Below are 26,706 nucleotides of genomic sequence, written 5' to 3' on the forward strand. Positions count from 1 at the left end.
ACTGCACCCTATCTACAGTTCTCGAGAATTTAGTGAAATGCTTCTAGATTAGTGTCCTAATTGGATGACGTTTCACAATTGCTCACACGTACATAACAACAATAGATGGTGATATTATATTGAGTATAGTAATGGTACAAATGTTTTAACATTTACGTGTGTATTATTAAGGAAATATACGTGTGCTTGGGAAGTGTTAAAAACTATATTTTTCAGACTGGCCGGAGTCTGGAATGCTGGCCGAGGGCATCCTTGTCCCCAGTGCTGACTTTATTTCCAACCTTGTTTCCAATAGTAAGCCCTGGATAGGAAACTTCCTTCCTGCATCCTGATTCGACACCGCAATTGGCTAGCAATGGATTTATATCGTGTACTTGGTGTTGTTATTCACAACGTGCAGTACGTGTTTTCGCGATCATTCGTCCACGCCTTCTCCAAAATATTCATTTCCTTTCCAATGTGCTAACATTAATATGAAATGTGATACTGCATGTTGTCTCCTTAAGATGGTAACAGTTTAATAAAATAAAATCATGTTTTCGTAACTCACGCCATGCTCGCGCTGCGACGAATTGATTATTTTTTACCCCAGACACCGCATACAAAACCAAACGCAAATGTAACGCACATGCAGGCACCAGACTATTCCTCATTTGCATACGTGTTCAAAAATCTTGCACATGCAAATGATCCAATTCCAGGGTGAGAGAGCAGGTAGTGATGGGCGCGTACTGCTCGACACCCTGAGGGCGAGGTTGGCTTTAGTGAGTGCGTTGTAAACTTAGGACTATCATGAATTGTAACATTGCGCATGCCTACGTGAGGATTGTAAACGTTCGACCAATAAAACAGTAAGAGGCACTGGATTTCATAGGAATAAAAAATGTGACACTGGAAAGGTGATTGAGACCAGCAAGACCGGCCACTTTGATGGGCTCTGGATCAATGTGAATGGCTTAACTGTCTTAGGCATTTATGAATATTAATTAATGCTTACCGTAAGTATTTACCTGCTGATTTCGTGTGTAAGTGAATTATGAGAACCTAGCGACTTTAGATTTTAATTACTTCAGGTTTCAATTCAAGTAGCCAAAGGCACTCTGTGAAAGCTGGAAAGATCACTCTGGTTGGACAAAACGTACTTTGTGTTCATAGAATCGCAATCTGATGTATTAAACGGCAGTATTGTAGTACTCAAGTACTGTACCATTACTATCCAAAAACTCTATCTTCCCCATTTTAATGTGGCTGTCGACGGCTCACACGCATCAATACTTCCCAAAATAATTGCTCGGTCACTCTCACTACAAACCAAGGGTGCATACCTCAACCCACTCATTTCTAAAGCAAATAAACGCTATGGAAAACAGAAAGAAAAAAATACCAAGCATCCAGACTTCTGTTCAGCCCGCGGTTGTCCCCAGAGAATTGACCAAACACGCCCCCCAAGTTTCCCATAAAATATAACTACCAAAGTTTAATTTTCAAAAAATAAATCAATAAAATAAATTAAATACTTGTTTGTAAATTTCGTGCAGTTTTTAATGAGACTTTTTGAATCTGCCAAAGATTTAACGAAAATATGCTGTGCGCAGATCCAGATGATTTTATTGTCCGACTTCTGACAGTTTTGGTAGTCGTACACTTGTGGGCTCAGGTATAGGCACAGATTGACTACAATAAATAAAATGGAAAATAAAGTGTATGTGTTACAAGAAATAATCCCGAGTTTGTGTAACCTAATTAACAGAATCAGCTGACTGAATTACATATCACCTACATGTACATGTACTCTAAATACTTGCACACAAATGTCCAAACTAAAGGCTAAATACCCGTACACATGTGTGTAGGCCCCTACAATGTACAAGGACAGATGAGTTTATCGACCATGACCTAAATGCAAGAAGGGTTTATGTACACCCTGTATGATACTTGTACATGTGCTCAATAACAAGATCCAAAATAACATGCGTTGAAAATACATGTACATTTGTACATCTTTTAGGCTTACAAAATATCACTAAATATCACATTAATTACTGAATCATTGATATAAATTATTTAAGAGTAACCAACCGTTTAATAAACCTTGGCCAGTTAATGCTTTGGACGAAGAATTCCACAGGTTGCAAACTCTGTCGTCATTGAGCTGAAGCCATGTTGCTTTTTGCTTAGCACCCGTATTCCCGCAACAGCGCCCTCACTTGGCAAAACAAAAATAAGAAATCTATCTGAGTTTGGCCGCTACAAACCGGCCCTCTAATTGGTTATTAATCAATAAGCAATTACATAATACCAATAAACAAGGTCAAACTTTACTATTATCTTTAAACTAACACTTGAAATCTTGGTGGATACAACGCATAACAATATGTCTGTAAATACTGACAACTACTCAACACTGCCTTCAACTAGAAGACATAGCTTTGTTACAGGGCGAACTAAAGTAGAAGTTTTCGTCTTCAACTTGACACTTCTAACAAATCCGTTCTTGTCCTTGACAACTTCAAGTACTCTGCCAAGCGCCCATGAGTTTCTTGGCGAAGAGTCAACCACCAACACAATGTCTCCCACAGTCACATTCCGCTTGGGGTGGGTCCATTTTTGCCTTTCTTGAAGCATAGGCAGGTACTCCTTCGACCATCTGTTCCAAAAGAGGTCTGCGAAATACTGAACTTGTCGCCACTGCTTAACAGGATATTTATCATGCTTGTCAAACAACCCAGGAGGCAGACTCTCGCCAGACCGTTGAAGAAGCAGATGATTCGGAGTCAGGACATCTAGGTCGTTAGGACTGTTAGGGCATTCGGTAAGTGGTCGTCCATTCATGATAGCTTCTACCTCACACAACAAAGTTTGGAGAGCTTCATCACTCAGATGAACATTCTGTTCTCGCATCAGAGAGTAGAGGATCTTCCTGACGCTTCTAATCAAACGCTCCCATATTCCTCCAAAATGTGATCCTGCTGGAGGATTAAATTGCCAAGATATGCCCTTCTGTAGCAAGTTGTCATGGATTTTCTGTTGGTTCCAGGTTCTCATCTGCTCACGCATCTCCCGTTCTGCGCCAACCAAATTGGTTCCATTGTCAGAGAGAATGCTCTTTACTGATCCACGACGGGCACTGAATCTGCGGATTGCATTGATGCATGAATCCGTGTCAAGTGAATGCGCTAACTCCAAGTGGACAGCTCGCGAAGTCAAACAAGTGAATATGACCCCGTACCTCTTCACCATACTTCTACCACGTTTCACCTCAAAGGGACCAAAATAATCCATTCCAACCTTGCTGAATGGAGGTTCATTCAACGCAAGTCGCTCTCGTGGCAGGCTGGCCATTTTCTGCTGCTCAGCCGGGGCTTGGTATCTCCTGCAAGTGACACACCTCGAGACGATACCCTTGATGATTGAAGGTGCTCCAATTATCCAGTAATGTCGTCGAAGCTCTGCTAGGATGGAATTTTTGCCCAAGTGTCCAACTGACTTGTGTATATGCTGAAGAATAAGCCTGGAGACAGGTGAGTCTCTTGGCATCAGTACCTGGTGCTTGGACTCAAAGTCGAGATCTGCTCTACCAATCCGACCACCAACACGTAGAAGTCCATCTACCAGCTTAGGATCAAGCTTTCTCAATGAAGAAGACTTCTTGACTGCCGAGGATGGTTTTCCCTCGGTCTTGTTGAGCAATTTGATTTCGTCCTTCCAATGTTTCTGCTGGACATGGTACACTAAAACCCTCTCAGCAGCCTCAAGGTTCTCTGTGGTAAGTCGAGTATGGTTAAGACTTTCTCTGGCACCTAATGAAAGAGTTTGCTTAACTCTGCTCTGCTCTGATTCGAGCTTCTGTGAACGGTGCAACGCATTGGGTTCTAGTGGCTCGAACTCTTGCTTTGCTGGCTCCTGTATGAACTTCTTGCTTGCAGCCACTCTTTCTTGGAGGTGCTTCATCACAACCAATATCCAAGCAACTGCCCGTTTCAGCCTGGTCCAATCTGAATAGTGCTCCAGAAGTCTGTCAACCGGACTGATAGGTGTCTCTGCTGTCATCAGCACGGTCTTCTTCACCTCAACATCATTATCTGGTAGCTTGGTGATTTCTGCATCTTGCTGAGGCCATTCTGTTTCTGGCTGAGACAGGAAGCCTGGACCCTCAAACCACATGGAGCACTGAAGAAACCTTTTCACTGACTGACCACGTGTTGCGCAATCAGCAGGGTTGAATTTGGTATTCACATACTTCCATTGCTGCAAGCAAGAGGCATCTCTGATTATTGCAATGCGATTTGCAACAAAGGTCTGGAAGCGACAACTCTCGTTTGCGAGGTACCGCAATACCGTCATACTGTCTGTCCAGTAGTAGGTGCCGTGTATGTCACAGTCCAGCTCTTGAGTAAGCACTTTGCCAAGTCTAACTGCGATGGTTGCTGCTGTCAGCTCCATACGCGGGATAGTCATCTTCTTTAAAGGTGCAACCCTTGCTTTGCCTGTAACAAGCGAACAGCTGATGCGCCCAGATTCATCACAAAGCCGGAGATAGGCAGCCACACCATACCCTACGTCACTAGCATCTGCAAAGATGTGAAGCTGACAGCTTACAACCTGCCCAAACCCTGAAGGCTTGTAGCATCTCCTGATCCTTAGCTGATCCAGGTCTTTCACCTCACTGAGCTACTGATTCCAGATTCTAAGATCTTCTCCCTGGATCTCTTCATCCCATCCTATGTCTCGTCGACAAAGACTCTGAAGGAGAATTTTGGCCTTCAACACGAAAGGAGCTGCGATGCCCAGAGGATCATAAACTGAACTCGTGATAGAAAGTATTCCTCGTCGTGTTGCAGGTTGCTTTGGCAAACTGACTTTGAACCCCAAGCTGTCCGATTCCACAAACCAATAAACCCCCAGAGCTCGCTCATTGGGAAGGTTCTGATTCTCCATCGACAACTCTCTGATGTCTTTTGCCCGTTCCTCTATTGGCACCGTCTGCAGAACCTGATGGCTATTTGACACCCATTTTGTCAGATGAAAGCCGCCTTGTTTGCACAGGGCTGTGGTACTCTGGATCAAATGAGCAGCTTCTTGTTCTGTACCAACCGAGACAAGACAGTCGTCTACATAGAAACTTCTCTTCACTATGTCACATGAAGCCTCTCCGTAGTCACCAACATTATCCTCAACAGTTTGCTTAAGAGCAAAGCTTGAGCAACTCGGTGAGGACACTGCTCCGAATGGGTGAACTTTCAGACGATAGGCAACCGGCTGCTCTTTGAGATTGGCATTTGGCCACCAGAAGAATCGGAGGCAGTCACGGTCTTCACTGGGAACTCTTACTTGGAAAAACATTGTGGCTATGTCTCCCATTATAGCTATCTCCTCTTGACGGAATCTCAGGAGTACACCCATCAGACTGTTTGTGAGATCTGGTCATTGGAGTAAGACGTTGTTCAAAGATGAACCCAGGTACGTAGCCGCACAATCGAAGACTACTCTAATCTTATCGGGCTTGCGGGGATGATAAACTGCATGATGCGGAATATACCACACCTTGCCGTCTGCCCGGTGTAGGTCTTCTTGTGGGACCTTTTCGGCGTAGCCTTCACTCATAATCTTGAACATGAACTCTTTGTAGTCACTGCCGAATTTACTGTTTCTCTGTAGTTTGTGTTTCAGACTATCAAGGCGCTTCAATGCCATTGACTTGTTGTCAGGTAGCTTTACATCTTCTGCTTTGAAAGGCAAACCAATACAGTAGTGACCATCTCTGTGAGTGATAGACTTGTTCACCGACGCCAAGAATCTGATGTCTTCTTGAGAATGCTCTTTCTTGTCGTCAATAAGCCTCTCGGGGAAATCCATGTTGATGGTCTCTCGAACTAATCTATCCAGATGCTTGAGCTGATCTACCTCTGCTATTGCTGTGACCTCAGCCTTGTTTACAGAGAAACTACACCTTATGTCACTCTGTACTTGTTCAGCGTCTCTCATCACATTCCAAACCACCCAACCAAGCATAGTTCTTGCAGCATGAGGGCTACCTGCTGGACCAGTTTTCAGATCAAACGGGGTGTAGGTATCTGCCACATTGTTACCAATCAGGAGTCCAATGTCTGCATCTATTTCAGGCAAGCTGATGTCTTTAAGATGGTCCCACCTGGAGATGTCATCAGTCTTTGGAATATGGTGCTGGGAAACTGGTATTGTGTCTTTGGTATACATGACTGGAAGATCAATCTCGTTCGTCATGTCTAAGTCGCTGACCTTCAGCCCGTCGATGAGATACGTCTTTATGGAGTAGGGCTCACCCATGGTGTCCAATGTAATGGACTTACATGGACCACTTGCTCCCAACTGCCGGGCTAGACTCTCACTACAGAAGGAAACGGTGCTTCCAGGATCCATGAATGCGTACGTTGGTACAGCCTTGATACCATCTCTCAGCCGGACTTTAACCGGTACAATTGCCATGGTGCATTGACCCTGCTGACCGGCCCTCGTATTACCACCTGCATGCTTTGCAAAGTTTGCACACTGCCCACTGCTGCCATCTGGATTAGGCTTTGACTCGGGCTTGGGAACTCTATTCTCATCGTGGAGGCAGGTTGGATGTCGACGTTTGCAAATGTCACAATTGGATCTATGGCGACACTCCTTACTCTGGTGACCACGCTTGAGACATCCGTAACATAGACCTTTGGATTTTGCAAACTCTGTTCTTTCAGACAGAGGCAAACTGGACAGACGCTTGCACTTGTCAGTATGATGGCCTGTGTGAGTGCAATATATGCACACGTTCTTCACTTCATTGCCAGACTTTACTGCTGTCGACCTGTTGTCTCCTTCTCTGTTACGCCATGTCTGCTCGGATTGGCCACTTGAAACCTCGGTTGCAAAGCTGCCCCTTGAACGATTGGTGTTTTTGGTGACGACCTTTGCCCCTGTGCCTTTTATATCTTGGCTCAGTGCCTCTCTGCCGTACATGGGATCCATCACCTTCTTTGCCTCCATCTTTACAAATCGAACCAGTTGGCTAAATTGGACAGTCTCGCCTTTGTCTGAAGTCTGCCGAACAACATTTCTCCACCTGTCATGAAGATAGAATGGTAGTTTACCCACCAACTTCCTCATGTTGTCGGGGTACTCGAGGACCTTCACTGCTTGAATGCATTTTACAGCATTTTCACACTCAACCAGCAGAATTGAGATGTCATCAAGTGCCTTCGGGTTGTCCGGACGAACACATGGCCAATCGAGTGTTCTTGATGAAGGAGTGGGCCATGAGATGCACGTCTCCATATCTAGATGCCAATTCTTTTAGAGCTGCAGGGTTTCCTTGCTCAGCAGGAAGATGGCTGAAACCTGAGACAACTTTATATGCCTCTCCAGTAGTGAACTGCTCCAAGTAGCTCATTCGCTCATCGTCATTATCAGTATGTACTGCCACTTTAGTGTTGAACTGCCGGATGAATTTCCGGTAGTCGACTGGTTCCCCACTAAACCGCTTGATCTCAGGAGTAGGCCTTTTTAGTTGTCTGACAACTGCAAGAAGAGCGTTGTCACCTGACATGCCAGTTTCACTTCGGTTGCTGTCACAGTGCTTGTCACCTTGAGCTGAAACAGAATGGTCATTATTGACATGCAATGGCACTGATACACTATGGCATGATGAACTATTACAACTTTGTTTACCATGTACTTGTACACTACTACTTTGGTTATGACTTTCTGGTGTAAAACTATGAGCATTCACATTTAGTGCAGATTGACCACTATTTGTCTGGTCTACCAAGTGTGACTGGTTATTGGGTTGTGCTACAATGGACACAGTTTCATTATTCAACTGCTTAACTGAATTTGAATCTCTAATTGAAACAGCATTTGATTGTAATTCAAAACTGTCCAAAACTTTTTCCTTGGCATGAACAATGTCCAGTTCTGTGGTCAAATTCAGCTCCTCTTCTTCCAACCTCAATTTCAACTTGGCCATCTCTATCTCTCGTCTCCTCTTGAGTGCCTTCATTCTTGCCTCCAAAGCCGCTTTCTCCTGCTCCGCCTTGAGTCGTGCCGATGATACAGCGCTGGCAATGGAAGCTCTTGAGCCCCTTCCACTGATGCGTGATATGCTTGTCAGGTTTTCGCTGTCGGTGGTGCCATGGCGTTGGCGTGGAACTCCGACATCTTGCTCCTTCTGTGACCGGACCGTTTCCCAGTTGGAGTAATACACCTTGAAGTTCTTCAGGTAGGTATCTCTACTGTCCCAACTGTTGTCCAGATACTCCTGTAATTCTTCCTTGGACAGCAAAGTACAGTACTCGCTGTTCTCTTTGAGCAAGTCCTCGTAAGTTGACATCCATTCCTTATATTCAGCGCGTACTTCACCTTGGTCATGCTTTTCATTCATGAGAAGTTCAAGCCTTTCAGTTTTCGACTTTATTTGCCTGAACAGCTGTGACACGCGCTTTGCTTTCATGTCCTTTTGGTAGGCAAGTCCCTTTTCTGTGTGCATTCTTGCCCTCGATGATTCATGTAAAGCAGTATCTTCACTGTCCATGTCAACTTTCTCATGGTCATGACATGTAGCTCCTTGCGTGGTAAGGTCTTCTGCCCCTTTATCCATCCTGGTAGTAAACGTCAATGATGAATCTCCCAAAGATTTAACGAAAATATGCTGTGCGCAGATCCAGATGATTTTATTGTCCGACTTCTGACAGTTTTGGTAGTCGTACACTTGTGGGCTCAGGTATAGGCACAGATTGACTACAATAAATAAAATGGAAAATAAAGTGTATGTGTTACAAGAAATAATCCCGAGTTTGTGTAACCTAATTAACAGAATCAGCTGACTGAATTACATATCACCTACATGTACATGTACTCTAAATACTTGCACACAAATGTCCAAACTAAAGGCTAAATACCCGTACACATGTGTGTAGGCCCCTACAATGTACAAGGACAGATGAGTTTATCGACCATGACCTAAATGCAAGAAGGGTTTATGTACACCCTGTATGATACTTGTACATGTGCTTAATAACAAGATCCAAAATAACATGCGTTGAAAATACATGTACATTTGTACATATTTTAGGCTTACAAAATATCACTAAATATCACATTAATTACTGAATCATTGATATAAATTATTTAAGAGTAACCAACCGTTTAATAAACCTTGGCCAGTTAATGCTTTGGGCGAAGAATTCCACAGGTTGCAAACTCTGTCGTCATTGAGCTGAAGCCATGTTGCTTTTTGCTTAGCACCCGTATTCCCGCGACAGCGCCCTCACTTGGCAAAACAAAAATAAGAAATCTATCTGAGTTTGGCCGCTACACTTTTGTAATTGGAGGCAAATATGTGCAGTAATGTTATAGTCACGTGGTATATTAAAGCGCACTTGTATAGCACGCTATATTTCATGGGAAACTTAGGGGCTTTATTTTAGTCAATTTTCGGTGACAGGCTAGCGCAGCGTGATTTTCGCGTGGTACGACAGCCCGGGCTTGTACACACAAGTCTCCGGTCATCGTTACACAAGACTTCCATGTAAGACGGCCAGAGCTTATTGCGCACTCCCACTTGTTTTAATCCAAGTCCGCTCTAGTTCGAATCAAAACTTCCGAGAAGGACTTAGTGACCAAGTTACAAATGGTGATAATTGAAGAGAGGAAGTGACGCCCAATCATTCAAAAATGGAGAGAAAAAATGAGGTCAAAAAGCCATACTGACGGTACTAAGCTAGTTTACTGATGTTCCTTTGCTTGGTCAGTGTAGAAAGCTCGAGTTGATAGCATGTGCATTTGTATGGGCCTCCTCTAACCACTCCATGCAGAATGATAGGCAATCAATCTGATGCAACTTTGCCTTTCATATCTGGTGGCGGGCTTGAACCGCAATCATGGTTCTACTTGTATATAGCCTTACACTTCTCAGGGTCGAAATAGACAATTTTCCGGGTACAATTGACCCGCAAATGGGTCAAATCCTTCAGTATTAGAGCATTTTAGAGGCCAAACTTGATGATTTGTAAAAAAGAAGGTTGGCCATGCAGAGGACTGCGAGCTCGTATTTCTGTGAATGTGGATGATGATCAGGTCCTAAAAGTTTGCAATGGAGCGAGGCGTCCATTTTCAAAATGGCGATGGGCTTCAGGACTGCTTTTAGGGGTGATCATCTTTGGATGGAAATTTCTCCCAAAAGTAATTGGTTATTCCCCAGAAAATTGAACAGAAAATAAAAGATGATGAAATAAGCTTTAACTTATGATGTAGGCCTACGTCTTGAACATCTCAGAGAGTGGTGAGTATTTTTCCTGAATTTCTGAAGTGGGGGCATTTATCATTGAAGTCTATGTAAATTTATTTACTGGTCTGCAACCTTAACGACGATATGGAAACCAGGCTTTATTTTGTAAGTGTAGATGAAGGAATCATTTTTCAAAATGGCAATTGGCTTCAGGATTGGTTTTATGGGTATCATCTTTATTGGCAGGGGGAATCATTCGCAAACGTCACCGATTAACTCCAAGAAATTGAACAAAAAGTGAAAGAGGGTAAATGAAGTTTAAATTGGTTACGTTTGAGAGTTATTAGTGTTTTTCCCTGATTAAGTTAAAGTGGGGGATTTATCATCGATGTCCATGGAATTATGTCCATGGAATTAACTTTCGTTTGCAACAGCGCCAACAGTCCACATAGACCGTATGGATAAACAGCGCCCTCAATAATTCTGAATCACGCACTGGTATCCTAAATGGTGATTATGTATTATAATATTGTGCGTCGGTTACCATTTTCTGCATGTATTATTTTATGTAGGGGCTGCCGCTCCGCGGCAAATGCGTACTTTAAATCTCAGCAATGTTTGGCCCAAGTTTTGGGCCCAAATTGCATTAAATGGCAAGAACACACAACATCAATGCATGGTGAACCACTACTTGACTTGTCCTAGGAAAATCGAGGCTAGATGCTGGCATTACGAGTTGGGGATCAGTGCTAATGCGAAGTAAAAAATTAGCAGCGACACAGGAAAACATCAATTTGCACTGAGCAAGTGTATGGCATTGGCAGGTGTACGGTGCACTACGTAAAACACCTGTACACTATTAAGGGCCTATGTATTTTATTTAGTGAAGATTAGCATGTACCGGTATTTGACCATCACTTCATTTTAACACTACGAGTGATACTGATAGAAGCTGAAACGATGCCTGATCCAAAAGACGACTCCAGTGTTCGAGTGGCTCTGAGGTAAGATTTTGTACAAACTTAAGTTCAACATCTTGCATTTCTGACTGCTAGAAAGACACCCCCACCTAGACCCGTGAACGTGGCTTGTAAACTACGCCACGTTCTTATGTCATTTCGAACCTGGCGAACGTGTTCTTCTGACTCCCTCCGTTACACACACTGGACGTTATTTTGCCCATGTAATAAGTACTCACATATGAAGCTGTCTTGAATTCTATTTGTACGTCAAAACTTGCATTTGACGAAAATTGAGGAAAATTCTGGCCCCGGTTCATGAAGTCCGTCCGCTACTGCTAGCTGCCATTTTCTCCCAACTGACGCATGCGCATTGCGTTTTATTTTCGTATGATTCGACGGCTGTTTACTGTCGCAGCTAAAACAGACATCGTTTTAGACAAGTTTCAAGTCCTTTCCTCTCTCACCGCACTGCACGCGGTCGCACGTGCGCCCGCGTGTGTGTGCACACACGTACCGTACTGTATGAGCCGAGCAGCCAATCGTCTGCGGGGTTTTTTTTTTCGGGGTTGCGACATGAAACAGCCGTCAATCTGTCCAAGCGACTCAGACGCATCCGGGGTTATTTGTCAGGGTCAGGTTAAAATCTAATTTCTACACGTTCGTATGGGTCTTTACTGATGGGCTAATTTCGTCGAAATTACACAACCGAAACAATCGGACGGGCAAATTTAGATTTCTAGGTGAGTACTCAACACCCATACGGAATTATGTATGTCGGATCGATTTCGCCAGGTTCGAAATGAAACAAGAACGTGGCGTTGTATACAACGCCACGTTCACGGGTCTACCCCCACCATTAGCTGAACCCTCCTTTCTGTATACCTCGTATTTCTCAGAGAACACCGAGTAGGTAGAAATGCTATCATCCAGCTTGGATTCACAACCAAAAATGGTGTCTGGGACCGTCTACTCCACAAATTCACCTGTCCCTCAACGATCGATTTCACGAAACTTGGCAAGCCATAGCCTAGGGGCCTAGCAAATTAACACTCACTGCATTAGGCCTACTGGAAAGATTCCATATGTGATGCGATGTGATCAAGCTACATGAGTCGTTTGTCGACCCTGGTAAAAAAAAAAAAATACAGATTTGAAAAGAGAACAATCTCAGCATTACTTACTGCTGTGAAAACCGCATTACTGGTACCATCTTTAGCCAGGTGTGTTAGTAAAAACAATATGGAAGTTGGAACACCAAGAGAGGTGATGAAGTGATGTAAAGAAGTGGCCCTATTTTGGCCTGTATCTCCAAATAAATATTCCCGACAAATGACTCATTTAGCTTGATCGCATCACATGTATCTGGCCATCACTTGTCAGCCTGTACACAAACCCTATGAGACTGGTCTGAAATTTGTAAAGTGTTTTCTAGCCCCATATATGGCCAATTTACTGGACTACCTCCTTAAATAAAGGCCACACTTGGAACATGTACCTGAACATGTAGAACTTTGTCAAGTTTTGATTTTCGCATTTAGGCTTAGTTTGTATTTGTATTTGTTTAGGCTTTAGAACTAGAACCTTAGAATAGAAGCATACTCACCCTCTTACAATATGTCTTAAAAAAGTGCTGCCTTTTTCAGATATCAGTTTTCATTGATTTTGCGTGTAATTTCATGTTGAAATTTTGATACACAATAGTGTGCAAACAGCAAACAAATCTGGAGATTAAACGAAAAATAAACATTTTTTTCTATGCTATTAGAGTCAGTATGCTTCTAAATCGAAAATAAACTACAAACAAACTAACAAAGCCTAAATAAATTTGAATATCAAAATTTGACAAATTGTACATGTTCGGGTACGTACATGTTCGGGTACATGTTCCAAGTGTGGCCTGGGTCATTCCAGTCAATTCAACACGATTTTGGACCCGACCCTCACAGATTGAAACGATATTTGATGTGATGATTGGCCTATATGAGAAACCCCCAAAACTGATTTTTTGTGTGTGTAAATTGGCTCGTTAGTTTTTAGATACGGGTCAACGAACTTTTGACTAATTAGCATGACCTCCGAAATTTAAATGCTTGTATCTCAAAATCTATAGTGTACAAAGCCAAGTTGTACATCAAATATCATTGACCATTACCCAGGAGTTTAACCCTACTGTCTCTATCTAGTATTGCACACTTTGCTTTCGAAACTAGGGCAAGTTCTAATCACATTCAATGAACAACCAAGATGGTGACACCCAGCTCAAACTGTTCACACTGATGTGGGGGGGGGGGGGGGGGGAGGCTGGGGGGGGGGGGGCACCGGGGGATATGGACATCCACTGGGGGACACGGACATCCACTGGGGGACACGTGCCCCCACCAATGAACCCCCCCCCCCCCCCCCCCGCCCTAGTTACACCACTATCTAGAGAGCAAGCAAAATGCTGTATACATGTACATGTATAAACATTTGAAACATAACATCAGGGCTGTCAAGGTCAAGTATAGTTTACAGGTCAACGTGCATTTGCTGTATGTACAAGTACAAATGTACTTGTGTATATTTATGCAAATTAGGTTTTTTCCTAGACATGCTATCTTTAAAGAATCATAACTTAAAAACTTTAAGAGCGCCCATCCTAACATCATAAACTAACATTTGAAAAAAAAAATACGAAATTTGAAGCATATTGATTTTCGTAATTCAAAGTCAAAGGTCATTTCTTTACGCATTTTCTCTGCACTTCATGCTACGATTTTGGTAAATTATTATATGAAAAAGAGGCCATTCAAAGTGCTTTAAACTAACGAGCCAATTTACAAAAAAAAATTAGTTTTGGGGGTTTCTCATATAGGCCAATCATCACATCAAATATCGTTTCAATCTGTGAGGGTCGGGTCCAAAATCGTGTTGAATTGACACGGAATGACCCGCCTTTATTTACGGAGGTACATGTAGTCCAATAAATTTGCCACATTTATGGGGCTAAGTGTTTTCTTGCTAAATTCGACATTTTAGAGCATATTATCACTTTCTGATGGCTGATACGGTAGGTCACTAAGGGAAAAAAATTAGTGATGGCCAGATATGGGAATCTTTCCGGCCTACGCAACGTTGAAGGCTTAATCTAGCCCGACTGCCTCTGGCCGTACATACATGTACATGTACTATCAAGCTTGGTATAACGGCCACACAGGCAATGCTCCCCTAAACGCTAAAAAGTGATTTTGATCAAGATTATCTTCTCATCAAGGACAGAAATTTCCAAAGGTATGGTAGGGTACCATTTTTGGCACAGTGTCGTAGAAGAACTCATACTTGTTCGAAAACACGTTCATTTATTTAGAAATCTTCATCCATCTGGCCAAAAAAATGACAATCAGTCATCAGCTCCCACGAATATCGTTCAGAAAATGTGTCTCCATGCAGTTATCATGGTCATTAGACAGCTGTGTTCAGATGTGTTTTTTTTTTGCTGAAATATCATGATGTACATGTGTACCTTTATTGTGATCCCTGGACAAGGTTAAAAAAAAAAAACATTGTTTGTGTTCAAAATTCCATAACTGGAAAAATACATGAGAGATTTGAATGTTTCTTTCACTAAAATTTATCTTCTGGGTTTCTTTCGATTGTTTTTTTTTCTCACCCTGTATCAAGAAATGTTTCTTTGAGTCAAACTTGAATCAAATTTTCAGACTTTTTTACAAACTGACAATCTCATCCTTGTATGCGGATTTTGTGTCAACCAGAGGATGTTACACATTGAAATCATTTCCTTTCACCCCCAAAACCCCATAAACATGCATGTCTGCACATGTTGTATGACATGTTGAAACAAGAAGCACCGCTGTTTAAAACCACATCAGGCAATTTCCAATGCAAACGTGCGGTACAACGTACATTCTGAGCAAAGTCGTCCTTGCAGTCGAAATCAATCAACTGACTGTTTTAAAGGGACACTGCGTCCTGGAACGCTATGCTTTGACTGTAGGTGATTGATTAGCCAGCTGTGCCTACCACTTGCTTTGTCTTTTGACTGAAAAATGCAAAATATTGCAATTTAGAAAAGGAAACTGGTTTTTTTTTCGGGATGAACATGTAAACTTTCAGTCTGCACATTTGTTGGCAGTCGGGAAATCAGAGGTTGGGTGTAATTGTGTTAAATCATACAGGAACTGGGTATGGGAAGTACGCGACACACGTACATTGTTTTTAATTTGATGAGCAAATCATGACTCATACAGTCTAGCACACGCTGTGAGAACTCCCCCTCATGCATGTACTACTACAAATACATGTATGGTACGAGTACAAACCAATGTATTGTGTGTACACATGTATGCACTGAAATTATACCAAAAAGCTATGTACAATAAATGTACATGCACATGTACATGTAGCCTACATGTACATGTTGGACCCAGTTAGGGGGGAGGGGTTTGAAATTTTGAATGATCTTCTACATGTACAATGTATGGTACTCTTGAAGAAGGGGTGTGCAAAATCGTGATGAAATAAGAAAATTCAGGCCAAGCAAAAAACTCAAAACAGATTCTCATCCCCACCCGCTTCCTTTTTTCCCGGCTGTTGTGTTTTTAGATTTTTTATTCATACATTTGCAAACGGTATTTGAATGACACATAGTGCATGCCAATACCTGGCCTATATCTTTTTATTTGTTTCCAACAAAATTGTAGCTACCGGTATGTAGAAAGAGTTATGGCGCCATTGGACACAATTTTGTATTTCTATCGGCAAAATAATCGAGAACATTTAAGAATCCATCCGCCATCTTGGAAAAAAAAGAGGAAACGCTCGCCCCCTTCCAACAGGCCTGACGAGAAACAACATATATGTACCTGTACTCATTTGTTTTACTCGACCTTACATGTAAATACAAAAAGGGTACATGATAACTCCAACACGTACATTGTACGTGTTTACCTGAATTTGCAAAAAAATAGTATCCCTTTTTATCCTGTTACAAACGTAGCACATGTACAATGTACATCCCGGTACATGTACATGTACATGTACACATGTACCAGTACCTGTAGTGTTCAACATGTGTATTCATGTACAAAATACACACAGATGTACTGTGAGTGCAGATCCAGTATTACATTTGTACTTAATGTACATATATACATGTATGCACATTGTACTAAAATAGGAGAGAATTCTGTTAATTAATGCACATGACTTTACATTTAGGCCATTGTCATGCAAATCTGTAATTGTTCCAACCCAGCTGTTGTGTCCTTCTTTATTGCATTCCATATCAGTTCCTTGAACAATCCCCAGGTAACTGTCAAAATGTATTCAAACATGTACTTTATGTATGGACACGCTTCACGTAGTTTAATAATAATGAAATTCTTCAGTGGGCGTAAAATGCTAACAAGTAAACACACAGTATGCATTGTGCTTTTTGAAAGTGCGGAGTACATTTAAGGTGCATGTACACATGATGTGAACTTGGCTTTTAAAATACATGTAGCTAACATACATGTATTTATACCCGGGTCATTCTTTAAATTTGGGGTCTGTTTTTTTCCTTCCTCTTTTACAAGACATGTACCGGTACATGTTTATGTGCTGACATTCTGTATGATTTTATAAGTATTTAATTTAGTTTGCTTTTTTTGGACAGTTACAATTTGGTACTGACAGTTTTATGGGCGAGTTAGGATGTTCGTTTTTGGTCAGTTTTTTGGGGGGACCGACCAACCCACACCAAAGCGAGTTGTAGATCTGTGCCGGAGCTTAAAAAAAATGCAGATGTGTACACTTTATCAAATGTCGGTGTACTGTTCATTCACATGACAGACTCAGTTTTCCTACCAGTACATGATATAACGTGTGTAATGTTCATCCCTGGAAAAATGTACGCAGTTGGTGGGGATCATGTGAAGCACCAGGTATATAATTACCTCCTCAAATACCAGTTTGTGCTGAAGTTGAGCCACAAGTCCACAGGGTGCAATTAAAGGGCCAATCTCTTGGCATGTCCCACGGGGCTCCCATTGCACAGTTATAGTTTAGATTATTTAGCAAGAACAACACTTGACCAGGGTAATCCTGCCTCCAGGCTTTGAAAGGGATATGGTGGACAGAAACCACAGGAAGTGTAATGTGCTTTCTCAGAGAGCTCTCAAACTTGGGGGTGGGGGGGGGGGAGGAAATTGAACCATGAACTCTTGAGTTTTAACTGACCCGAAACCGACCCGACCCTAAAAAAACCCCAAATATCTGGCTTGGGCAACTGTGTCCGCTTTTTGTGCCTGAACTTACCCACGTCCGTTGCGAGAAAATCGTTTGGGCCTACAAGTTATAGACTGCGTGATAGACCGCATATTTATCACATTCGCGGTGGGTTGACATTGGTCGCACCAGGCACAATAACTCTGCAATAATTATTGCACGGCGAGCATTTCCGAACTGTTTTGTCTTTTTTGAGGTTTATTTCGGGTTTTTCACAAGATATGCTTCTAACCGACCTGACGCGAGCGGAAAATCCCAAATGCAAAACCGAAACTGACCCAAACCGACTGAAATGATGGAAAAACTGACCCAACTCTGTACATGAACCGGCCCGAGGTCGGGTCCGGTCAGTTTTGCACAACATTCACCCTAACCTTCCCAAATCGTCCAAAATCCTCTGTGCACAATGGAGGATTTTGCTGGATTGAGGCTACATGGCAAAAGTGTGTTGCTGATTTCGGAGGATGCATTGTGTCAAGGTCTTGGGCCGGACCTTGTGTTGTTTATGCTCAGCCGTGAATACATTTAGGACTACATACATGTACATGTATACTATACTTGAAATCCTCCGCACTGCTCCAGGATGTCACTGGCTCTGCCTCAACATGTTACATGTATGTGAGTATGTATAAACAGTGAATGCCGGAGGATTTTGCAGGATTGAGGCAGTGGTCACCCCTCCAAGGACTACATTGAAAGAAATAACGGAGGATTTTTTTCTTCCAGACTGAGGCCATCCATGTTAATGGGTGAGGGTTGGGGGGGGGGGGGGAAGCAGAGTTGTAACGAGTCATGATATTTGTGACTCAAGTCGAGTCGAGTCATTTTAAAGAAGTGACTCGAGTCGAGTCGAGTCATTTTAAAGAAGTGAGTCGAGTCGAGTCATTAGGTCAAAAGGTCAAGTCGAGTCGAGTTGAGCCGAGTCAAATATTTAGCTCGAGTCAATTCGAGTCACGAATATTTGAATACTATATACCAAAATTATAAAAGAATGCCATAAGTTTAGCCAGCGTTCGAATCCAAGAGCTTTATAAGAAATTGCCAAATGAAACAGCGAATTAGAAAATGTTTTTAACAATCTGGTTCCTGGATAGTATTTTGTGCGTTCTAGAACCATGAGGTGGGAGTCTGTGACACGTTGTATGTTTATACATGACTGCTTCGCAAAGCGAAGTGAGCATAACTTTGCACCTTAAGTCATTGCAAATACTTTGCGCAAAGTTGTAGGTTTTTTTTGGGGGGGGGGGGGGGGGACTCGAGTCTTATTAGCCTTCCCTCGAGTCGAGTTGAGTCTTCTGATGAGGGACTCGAGTCGAGTCATTTGCTCGCAGTGACTCGAGTCGAGTCGAGTCATTTACTTGTAGGGACTCGAGTCGAGTCGAGTCACCAAAAATTGTGACTCGAGTCGGACTCGAGTCGAGTCATTACAACTCTGGGGGGAAGGGGGCAAGGCAGGGCGACTATACATCATTGGATGTCATGAAGAGGTCATACATTGTAATTGTACATGCCAGAGAAAACCAACATGACTAATTTCTCTTTTGTTTATCCCCATCACTAGGGTCCGACCCCAGTTAGCCAGAGAGCGCATCGACATGTGTCGCGTCTGCACCTCCGTGACCCCGGATCAATCCCAGGTAATGCTGGGTCAAGACAGGGCGTTCACCTTTGACCATGTCTTTGACATGGAGAGCATGCAACACCAGGTCTACAACTCCACAGTTCATCCCTTGATTGAAGGGTGAGTATGACAATATCAAAAAATGAGGGGAAAGTTAGACCTGCCGAACTTATTTATAGACTAAATCCGGTGACAGGCTTGCTATCGCAAGGGTTACTGGTGCGATAGTTTACTACAAAAGCTCTTTGCGAAGCAATCATGAACATGTCGCATGGGTGTAGTACGCACGTGCTATCAGCGCCTTGCTGGTAGCTTCACGCATGAAAAGATAACGGCACACGTACAAATGTTAAGCAGCGTTTTCCCGAGCTCAATGATGCCAATCTGGAGAATGCTGTGGACAATAAAGATGTCCCCTGTACTAAAAAAAGTTGTCCACAATGCGGTAGAAGCAGTTAGTGCATAGCAAAAGCACTGAACTTTGTCTGAGGTTGAGCAATATCCTTCTGGTGAGCTGGACAAGTTTCTCCGAAGAATTTATGCCGAGATTGTGAACTGGAACTGGAAAGTTCGGCAACGAAATAATTATGTATGAGGCACATAGTACAACAAATTTATAACAGCTAGGGTGTACTTCGGGTGGATAGTCGATATTAGCTCCCCTCAGCTTTGTCTCGGGAACTAGTTTGTCAACTTTCAATACCTACTTTTGTTCTTCAGGTGTTTTGACGGCTATAATGCCACAGTCTTCGCCTACGGACAAACAGGCTCCGGTAAAACGTTCACGATGGGGACAGGGTTTGAACCCGGGATCAGTGAGGAACAGCAAGGGATCGTACCCAGAGCAGTTCACCATCTCTTCACCGGGATTGACCATCGTAGGACGGAGGCACTGGAGAGAAGTGAACCACCGCCGGAATTTAAGATCCATGCTCAGTTTATGGAGGTTACAAAATAGACTTGTCTCAAGTCTGAATTATTTTTTGGTCCCCATATGCAGCCATTAGGCTTGGGCGAATCCAAGCTAGACTCCACTAGAAACAATTCCAAAGTCTGAATTGGAATCAGTTTCACTTTTTTGAAGAGTCAATGTAGCAGATTCTATTTTCCACAGCATCGATTTCGGTCTTTGGGCCAGGATTTCGAAGATTGGCCAACTCCAACAAAACAGACCCTTTGTGGCTTTTTAGTATGCAGTGCCTCAAAGGCAAAGGTGGAAATTTAAACAAGAAAATTGTCAAACATTTTATTTTGTTGTGTCCCCTTTCGCTCGTACCCCACGCCCTGTAAACAGGACGCTGGGAAGGGCTGATGAATTTACGCTCTGATTGGATAGATTTTGCGTGACCTGTGACCTGCAAGTCACCACGACCGCGACCCTGCAAGGTTTTAAAAAGCAGTTAAGACTGAGTCATTCATCACTCAATGCATATCATTCGACGCTCCAAAATCTGTCCACATGGTCTGCAATGAAAAAGAAATCATATCCGGTATAGTGTGTATGCATTTCCATGAGAAAGTTTTCGAATAGCATTTGCGCACATTGGCTAACTGCGGTCTTTAACAGCTGCAGCCAGATGCTTTATACATCTATCATGATAAATTCCCTAGTTCTCCACTTCCTTCACAAGATTCTGTGAAGCTCATCAGCCCTTCCCAGCGCCCTGTTTGCAGGGCAGGGGGTACGAGCAAAGTGCCCCCTGCCCTCAATGTGACTTTTGCTCAAACGAGGGCGGTGCAGGCTTTGCACATTTAGAGTAAACTCAGTCTTGCATATTCTGTGCAGACATGAATTTTGGTTCGTGTTTTTGTCTTTTGCAGTTGTACAATGAGGAAATCTTGGACTTGTTTGACTCAACAAGAGATGTGGAAAGCAGCCGGGTACGTACATGTACATACATGTAAATACACCAACCATGAAAATGTAGTTTTGCATTTGTATGCGCCCCCAAAAAACTGAAAGAAATATTTGCGAGGCGTTCTGGCAAAATGACAAAACTGGGCAGAGGTCTAAATGAGGGTTTGCAGGTATAAGCCATTTTGGAGTTAGAAAAATGTACTACTGCACGTGCGCACATCAGATTCAACAATTTAGATAAGCAAAGCAGATAAATGCACAGAAGTCTATGGGGGACGTGGTAATCGAATCCACATTTTGCAATTTTGTTCTAGTAAAAGAGAAGATGGAAATTTTTGTTTGCACAAAAGTTGGAGCACACGAAACAACGTAAACCATGGTGCCGTTGAAAACATTTTGCATCTACTTCAAAATAAGAACTTTTCTTTAAGTTTGTTGGTACCCCGCTATGATTTTGCATGCGTGTGGCGAACAGTTTATCCCCCGACCCTAATCGTTGTCATGGGATGTGCTCATGCACAGTAGTACATTTTTAGTACGAAATGGCTTATTAGGCAAGAGAATAAAATTTGCCTTATGACACTGTTTGCTGCACTTCAATCGGTCATTCCCTTGACGAGTTGTGGCTGTTAAAAGCTCGCATTTATCGACCTGTCGACATGTGAAAAAGTATTAAAATACATAGAAAAAAAAGTACTTTTAACTTCCCAATTTTGAAAATGACAGATGCCATTTTTTTTCCATAAAAATACTTCTCATAGTAAAGTATTGCAGGTGTTTGTTGTCAAGGGAAAGAGTTCCATACTGGGCCACCACTCATATTCCCTAAAATGTCCTGAAAAGTACCAAAAGTTGTCAATCTGATGAAGAAACACTATTTAAGGAGTGCAAAAATTCTTAAAATACTCTAACTTTTTCTGTCATGGCCCATAGACTTAGCGCAGGAGGTCTGAGTGGTGGCCCATTATGGAATTCTTTCAGAGCTCAACTTATGTGCTCTATGTCCGTGCGTCAAAATAACTGTACATATCATGGTTTTGAGTTGTTGTTATTTTCTTTTGATGTAGAACAAGAAATCACATATTAAAATCCATGAGGACGCACAAGGGGGAATCTACGTTGTGGGTGTGACCACAAGAACAGTCGGCTCTGAACACGAGGTGAGTATCCCATGTATGCATGGTCTGTAGAGGGCGGTATTGCCCTGAACAGTGGGTAGGTAGCCCATGTGTGTACATCACTGAGTAAGCGAGTCTGTCCTGAGCCAATGTGGCCCATCGGACTGGTGTTTTTTATGTCCGGTTTCTGTTGCATGAAACCACCGAGAACATTCTATTCCTTCTGGATGGGATGCCAGTCCATCGCAGGTTACTTCTCAGCTAACACTGGTACCCAATAATGCTTCTAATTGGGTGAAGTGGATTGCCCAAGGACACAACATGCAGCAGCTGGACTTGAACCCCTGACCCCCTGATCAATGGTCACAAATTCTAACCACTAGCCCTGTGCGCCAACAAAAAGAGGGCGCTCTTTTACCAGTTTTGAGAGCCTGTGGGCGGGCACACAGCGTGTTCGTACTGAGCTGTACTGGTTAGCGTGCGAAGTACGTACCAGGGTTCGACCTTAACTATTTGTTCACTAGCCAGCCGGGCTACTGAAGCAGACTCTTTACTAACCCGTGGGAATTTTCACTTGCCCGCATTTTTTTTCTTATCTCAAATACAAAATGGCTTATTTTCAGGATCAATTCTGAGGCAATTTTGTCAGTGTTTTTGGTAAACAGATCTAATAATTTAACTCTTTAAAACAGTTGATAAAATGAGAAATAAATTGATGGGGTTTTCTTTCTGAATTTAATGATTTATTTCTTCCTGTACGTTCCTCTTTGCCGTTTCCCAATAATTTTTCACTCGCCAGCTGGGGTAGTTAAGGAATAGTTTGACTAGCCCCTCGCTGTTTGGACTAGCATTTGGCTAGCGGGCTACCGCTAATTTCAACCCAGCGCACGACTTGCTAAATGTGCCAAAGCTATTAGCCACAGCATCTTTGCATGAGCATCTGGTGTTGGCGCGCGAATACCGGTACGTTCAAATTTGACTTGCGGTGGTCTCCCAGACTAATCCCTGCACCAAATAACTTTGGATCATTCGAAATACGCAGTGGATGGAGCGGAAACCAGTCTAGGTCTCCCCCAACTCTCCGATTCTGGCCGTTGAAGGGGTACCTGTGAACGGAGCCCATACTTAATTACTGCCTTTTTTCCAAGAAATGTTTTTCCTGACTGTTATTTTTTCATGTTTTTCTGCAGACGTTGCAGTGCTTGCAAGGTGGTGCCCTATCTAGAACCACCGCTAGCACCAACATGAACGCACAGAGCTCCAGATCTCATGCCATCTTTACTTTACACATCAAACAACAGAGATTAGTCAAAGTGGTAAGCAGTGGTAAACTACTCCACTGGGTCCTTCACTAATTAAACCTCTGGTTCTTTTCAGAACCATTTAGTTGAGAAATTATTCCACATGGTGTTTCCGCAAACCTTTCATTCACTCAATTAATTAAACCTTCGGCGGTAGTATGGCAGATCCTAGAATATTGTTTTCTCTGAATATACGTCATTCACAGAGCTATTAAAGGTTAGTTGTTTAGCCAGAGATGAAACTTTTCCGATTTTAATCGGAAATCCGACTTTTTGAATTTTCCAACAAAATTTCCGATTTTTTTTACAGTGTGTCCCACAAAATTTGAATTTGTAACGATTTTTTTACAAAATGTCATTTTATTTCAATCATAATTTCAAGGAAAAGTCGATGAAAAGTCGATGGAAATGGCACGTTAAAATCATCGCGAACGTATTTTTAATCTCTTTCAAAAGTCGTTATTGGAGTGTTTCAATGGTAGAAACACAGGGCATAACACTGATCGGAGCCTTCTCCGGCTGGACAAAAGGTTAAACATTGACAGGCGACATGGAAAAATCACTGTGGGGCACGTGCGTGCGAATATGCAATGGTACCGCCGTACTGTACCATCCGCTAGCACATGGCCGGTCGGGAACGGGTGGCCTTGTGAACGATCCAGTGGATAAAATCATTATGTTGTGCGATTTTCGGAGGTTTCAGATTTAGTTGTACAAAATGCAATGCTTTAAAAATCTTGATGATTATCTCGAGGATAGCGAAGAGAGCATTAGCGAAACATTTCACTGGCATTTGTTGGAAGAGAAAGACGATAATGCCTGATTTTTCCCCACGTATGGATGAATGAAAGTGGAGTAGTGGAGTTGTATGGTTGAATCATGGACATGATCGAAGCACCATGAACGGTGCCTTGTCTTTTGGACTTTTCCCTCGACTTTCTCAAGTAAGAAGTGAACTTCTTTATTGATGACTCCGTTACTCTAACTGTAATTCAGGCATTTTGTGCAATGAAAACACTGACCATTTTTTTGTCATCGTAAAATTTTGTTTGAATCGAAAATAAAGCAGGAGTTGGTGTCCGGAAATTGGGCATGTAGTGTATTGTGCATGCATGTACATGTGTTTAACTGCAGCGCGGCCCAGATTTCGGACACGTATTTCGTTCGGCCTATATTTTCCGATTTTTTTGCCATATGCCAGTTTCATCTCTGTTTAGCACCTGTCTTTAGATTTTGAGCTTCAAACAACAACAAAAATGCACAAATGATCTACGGCTACTTGGAAATTCCTAGTTTTTGAGTAAAATCCATATATCTTTTTTTTACACCTATAGAAATTGCCTTGTGGAGACCTTTACAATCTTTTGTTTCCTATTGTACACGCGTCCCCATAAGGTAGTGAATTACAAAACACCTTTAAGGATATTCCACATTTTTTGAATGTTTTCTTTTTTCTAACCAGTCAAACGAGGACAATAACGAAGAAGAACAGCCCAAGTCCGGCGAGGATAACGCTGGCATGAATGAGTTTGAGACGCTGACAGCCAAGTTTCACTTTGTGGACTTGGCTGGCTCGGAGAGGCTGAAGAGAACCGGTGCGACGGGGGACCGGGCAAAAGAAGGCATCTCGATCAACTGTGGACTGGTACATTTCTTTTACAATTTTTGTAGACGCCTTCACTGATAACAAGTCTGTGTTTCATTGATACGCACGAGTAGACTCCAGTGTTGTAGTCGAGTACTTTTTTCCGAGTACCAAGTACTGCCGAGTACTTACGTTACCGAGTGCGAGTACTCGTACTTCCAAGTACAGGTTCAGGTCTCAGAGTACGAGTACTTGTACTTCCGAGTACGAGTACGAGTACTTCTATTTCCAAATACGTCCATACCTCAAATGGTTCATGGTGTGTAATTGGCCCAGGCCCACCGATATACAGACCCACTCACGGCTAGCTGTTAAATGTGTTTGGCCGGACGTGCACAGAGAAAATCAGGAATCTTTGATTTCTCGGAAAGCCAATCAACTATTTCCAACTGAAAATATCAATAATAAAATAAGGGCATGGTAAGTCAAGCTAAACCATTTTTTTTAGTACTGCTATTCGAGTACGAGTTCTTTGATGATCGAGGACAATTTTGACACGTCAATTACGAGTATACTTTGCTGCCCGAGTTCGAGTACTGTCATTTCGAGTACGAGTACTTTGACATTCGAGTACGAGTACGAATATTCCAAAAAAGTACTCTAGTAGTACTCGAATACGAGTACCGAGTACGAGTACTACAACACTGGTAGACTCTTATACCAGTGTTTTAGTCGAGCACATTTCCACGAGTACGAGTACGAGTACTTCATCAAGAGTAAGAGTATGAGTACAAGGCATTTTTTTCATGACTACAAGTACTCAAAAATGTACTCGAGTACATGAGTACAATTACCAGTACTCTCCGCGAGTAGGATCAAATTTCAATAGGTATACGTTAGGCCTGTGCGACTAGTCACCAATACTAAAAAGCAATGGTAGTATACAAATATTGAATGTTATATAAAGCATTCAATATTTGTTTTATAACACTTCACCCACAGATTCTGCTTGATTTTAATATTTTAAATTATTTAAATCTGAACACAGTTGAAATAAACTTAAATTTCAATACAAAATTGGTGGAAAATGTATTTCTCTCTTAAAAACTACCCCTTCACGAAATGTTTGAACCCAAGTCTGCGGCGCGCTCTCTTTGGAATAATACGCACAACGCGCAACGCGCACACCAGCATGCATTTGCACACAAATACCGCGCCGTGGAAATAGTACTTTGGTTGCTAATGGTATAGTACTTTGGTTGCTATGCGCATAGTACTTTTGGCCGTGCACAGAAAGATAGCAAAATTAGAAAGTAACATGTGACTCGCTCTCGGCCAATCAAGACACAGAATCTGTGGGTGAGGTGTTATAATTGCGACTATCATTTTCTAAATAATCGACTAGTCGTTAATGCCGTGAATAGCCGCGACTATTAAAGAGGTTGTGAAATGCTGAAAGTCGATTTGGTTTTTATATTTTTTAATTGTAGAGTAGACCCATATATATCAAAATGACAAAGTCCCATTCTTTTGTAATGTGCGTTTATATGTTTATAAAACTGAAATTCATCAAGTAATTTGTTGGTCGGCGAGCGCATAATTGAAATCAACAGTCATCGGGTTTTTCGTACAATGAGAAAAATCGTGACGTAATAAACAGGACTCGTTTATACTATGCTGCATAGGGAGTCCTGTTTATTACGCCACAATTTACTATGTTTTGTTTGCTGCCCCCAACGACGACTTTTACA

At 42.3% G+C, this 26,706-nt stretch overlaps 4 protein-coding genes across 4 annotated transcripts in view; 1 reads left to right on the top strand and 3 right to left on the bottom strand.

Moving 5' to 3' along the window:
- Nucleotides 1–2,394: 2,394 nt before the first annotated feature.
- Nucleotides 2,395–4,458, bottom strand: LOC119725444. Its single transcript, XM_038196851.1, has one exon. The coding sequence runs from the start codon at nt 4,456–4,458 to the stop codon at nt 2,395–2,397; it is 2,064 nt and encodes a 687-aa protein (XP_038052779.1).
- Nucleotides 4,459–4,671: 213 nt separating this feature from the next.
- On the bottom strand, nt 4,672–5,361 carry LOC119725445. The gene has a single exon (XM_038196852.1). It carries the CDS (start codon nt 5,359–5,361, stop codon nt 4,672–4,674), a length of 690 nt encoding a protein of 229 aa, XP_038052780.1.
- Nucleotides 5,362–5,424: 63 nt separating this feature from the next.
- On the bottom strand, nt 5,425–7,005 carry LOC119725446. The gene has a single exon (XM_038196854.1). The coding sequence runs from the start codon at nt 7,003–7,005 to the stop codon at nt 5,425–5,427; it is 1,581 nt and encodes a 526-aa protein (XP_038052782.1).
- A 3,770-nt stretch (nt 7,006–10,775) lies between these two features.
- Nucleotides 10,776–26,706, top strand: part of LOC119725846 (kinesin-like protein KIF21A) — a 60,382-nt gene continuing 44,451 nt past the window's right edge. Inside the window, exons 1-7 of the mRNA XM_038197438.1 lie at nt 10,776–11,247; nt 19,034–19,213; nt 19,814–20,039; nt 20,915–20,974; nt 22,019–22,111; nt 23,260–23,385; nt 24,833–25,015. Of these exons, the coding sequence (XP_038053366.1) occupies nt 11,204–11,247; nt 19,034–19,213; nt 19,814–20,039; nt 20,915–20,974; nt 22,019–22,111; nt 23,260–23,385; nt 24,833–25,015 (912 nt within the window). The 5' untranslated portion in view covers nt 10,776–11,203. The remainder of the gene's footprint in view (nt 11,248–19,033; nt 19,214–19,813; nt 20,040–20,914; nt 20,975–22,018; nt 22,112–23,259; nt 23,386–24,832; nt 25,016–26,706) is intronic.

Source organism: Patiria miniata, unplaced genomic scaffold (assembly GCF_015706575.1).
Source record: "Patiria miniata isolate m_02_andy unplaced genomic scaffold, ASM1570657v1 HiC_scaffold_19, whole genome shotgun sequence".
Classification (NCBI taxonomy): Eukaryota; Metazoa; Echinodermata; class Asteroidea; order Valvatida; family Asterinidae; genus Patiria; species Patiria miniata.

Bases quoted from the DNA above. Each gene is read 5' to 3' on its own strand.
- LOC119725444 (XM_038196851.1), bottom strand. From the start codon at position 4,458: ATGACTATCCCGCGTATGGAGCTGACAGCAGCAACCATCGCAGTTAGA.
- LOC119725445 (XM_038196852.1), bottom strand. From the start codon at position 5,361: ATGGGAGACATAGCCACAATGTTTTTCCAAGTAAGAGTTCCCAGTGAA.
- LOC119725446 (XM_038196854.1), bottom strand. From the start codon at position 7,005: ATGGAGGCAAAGAAGGTGATGGATCCCATGTACGGCAGAGAGGCACTG.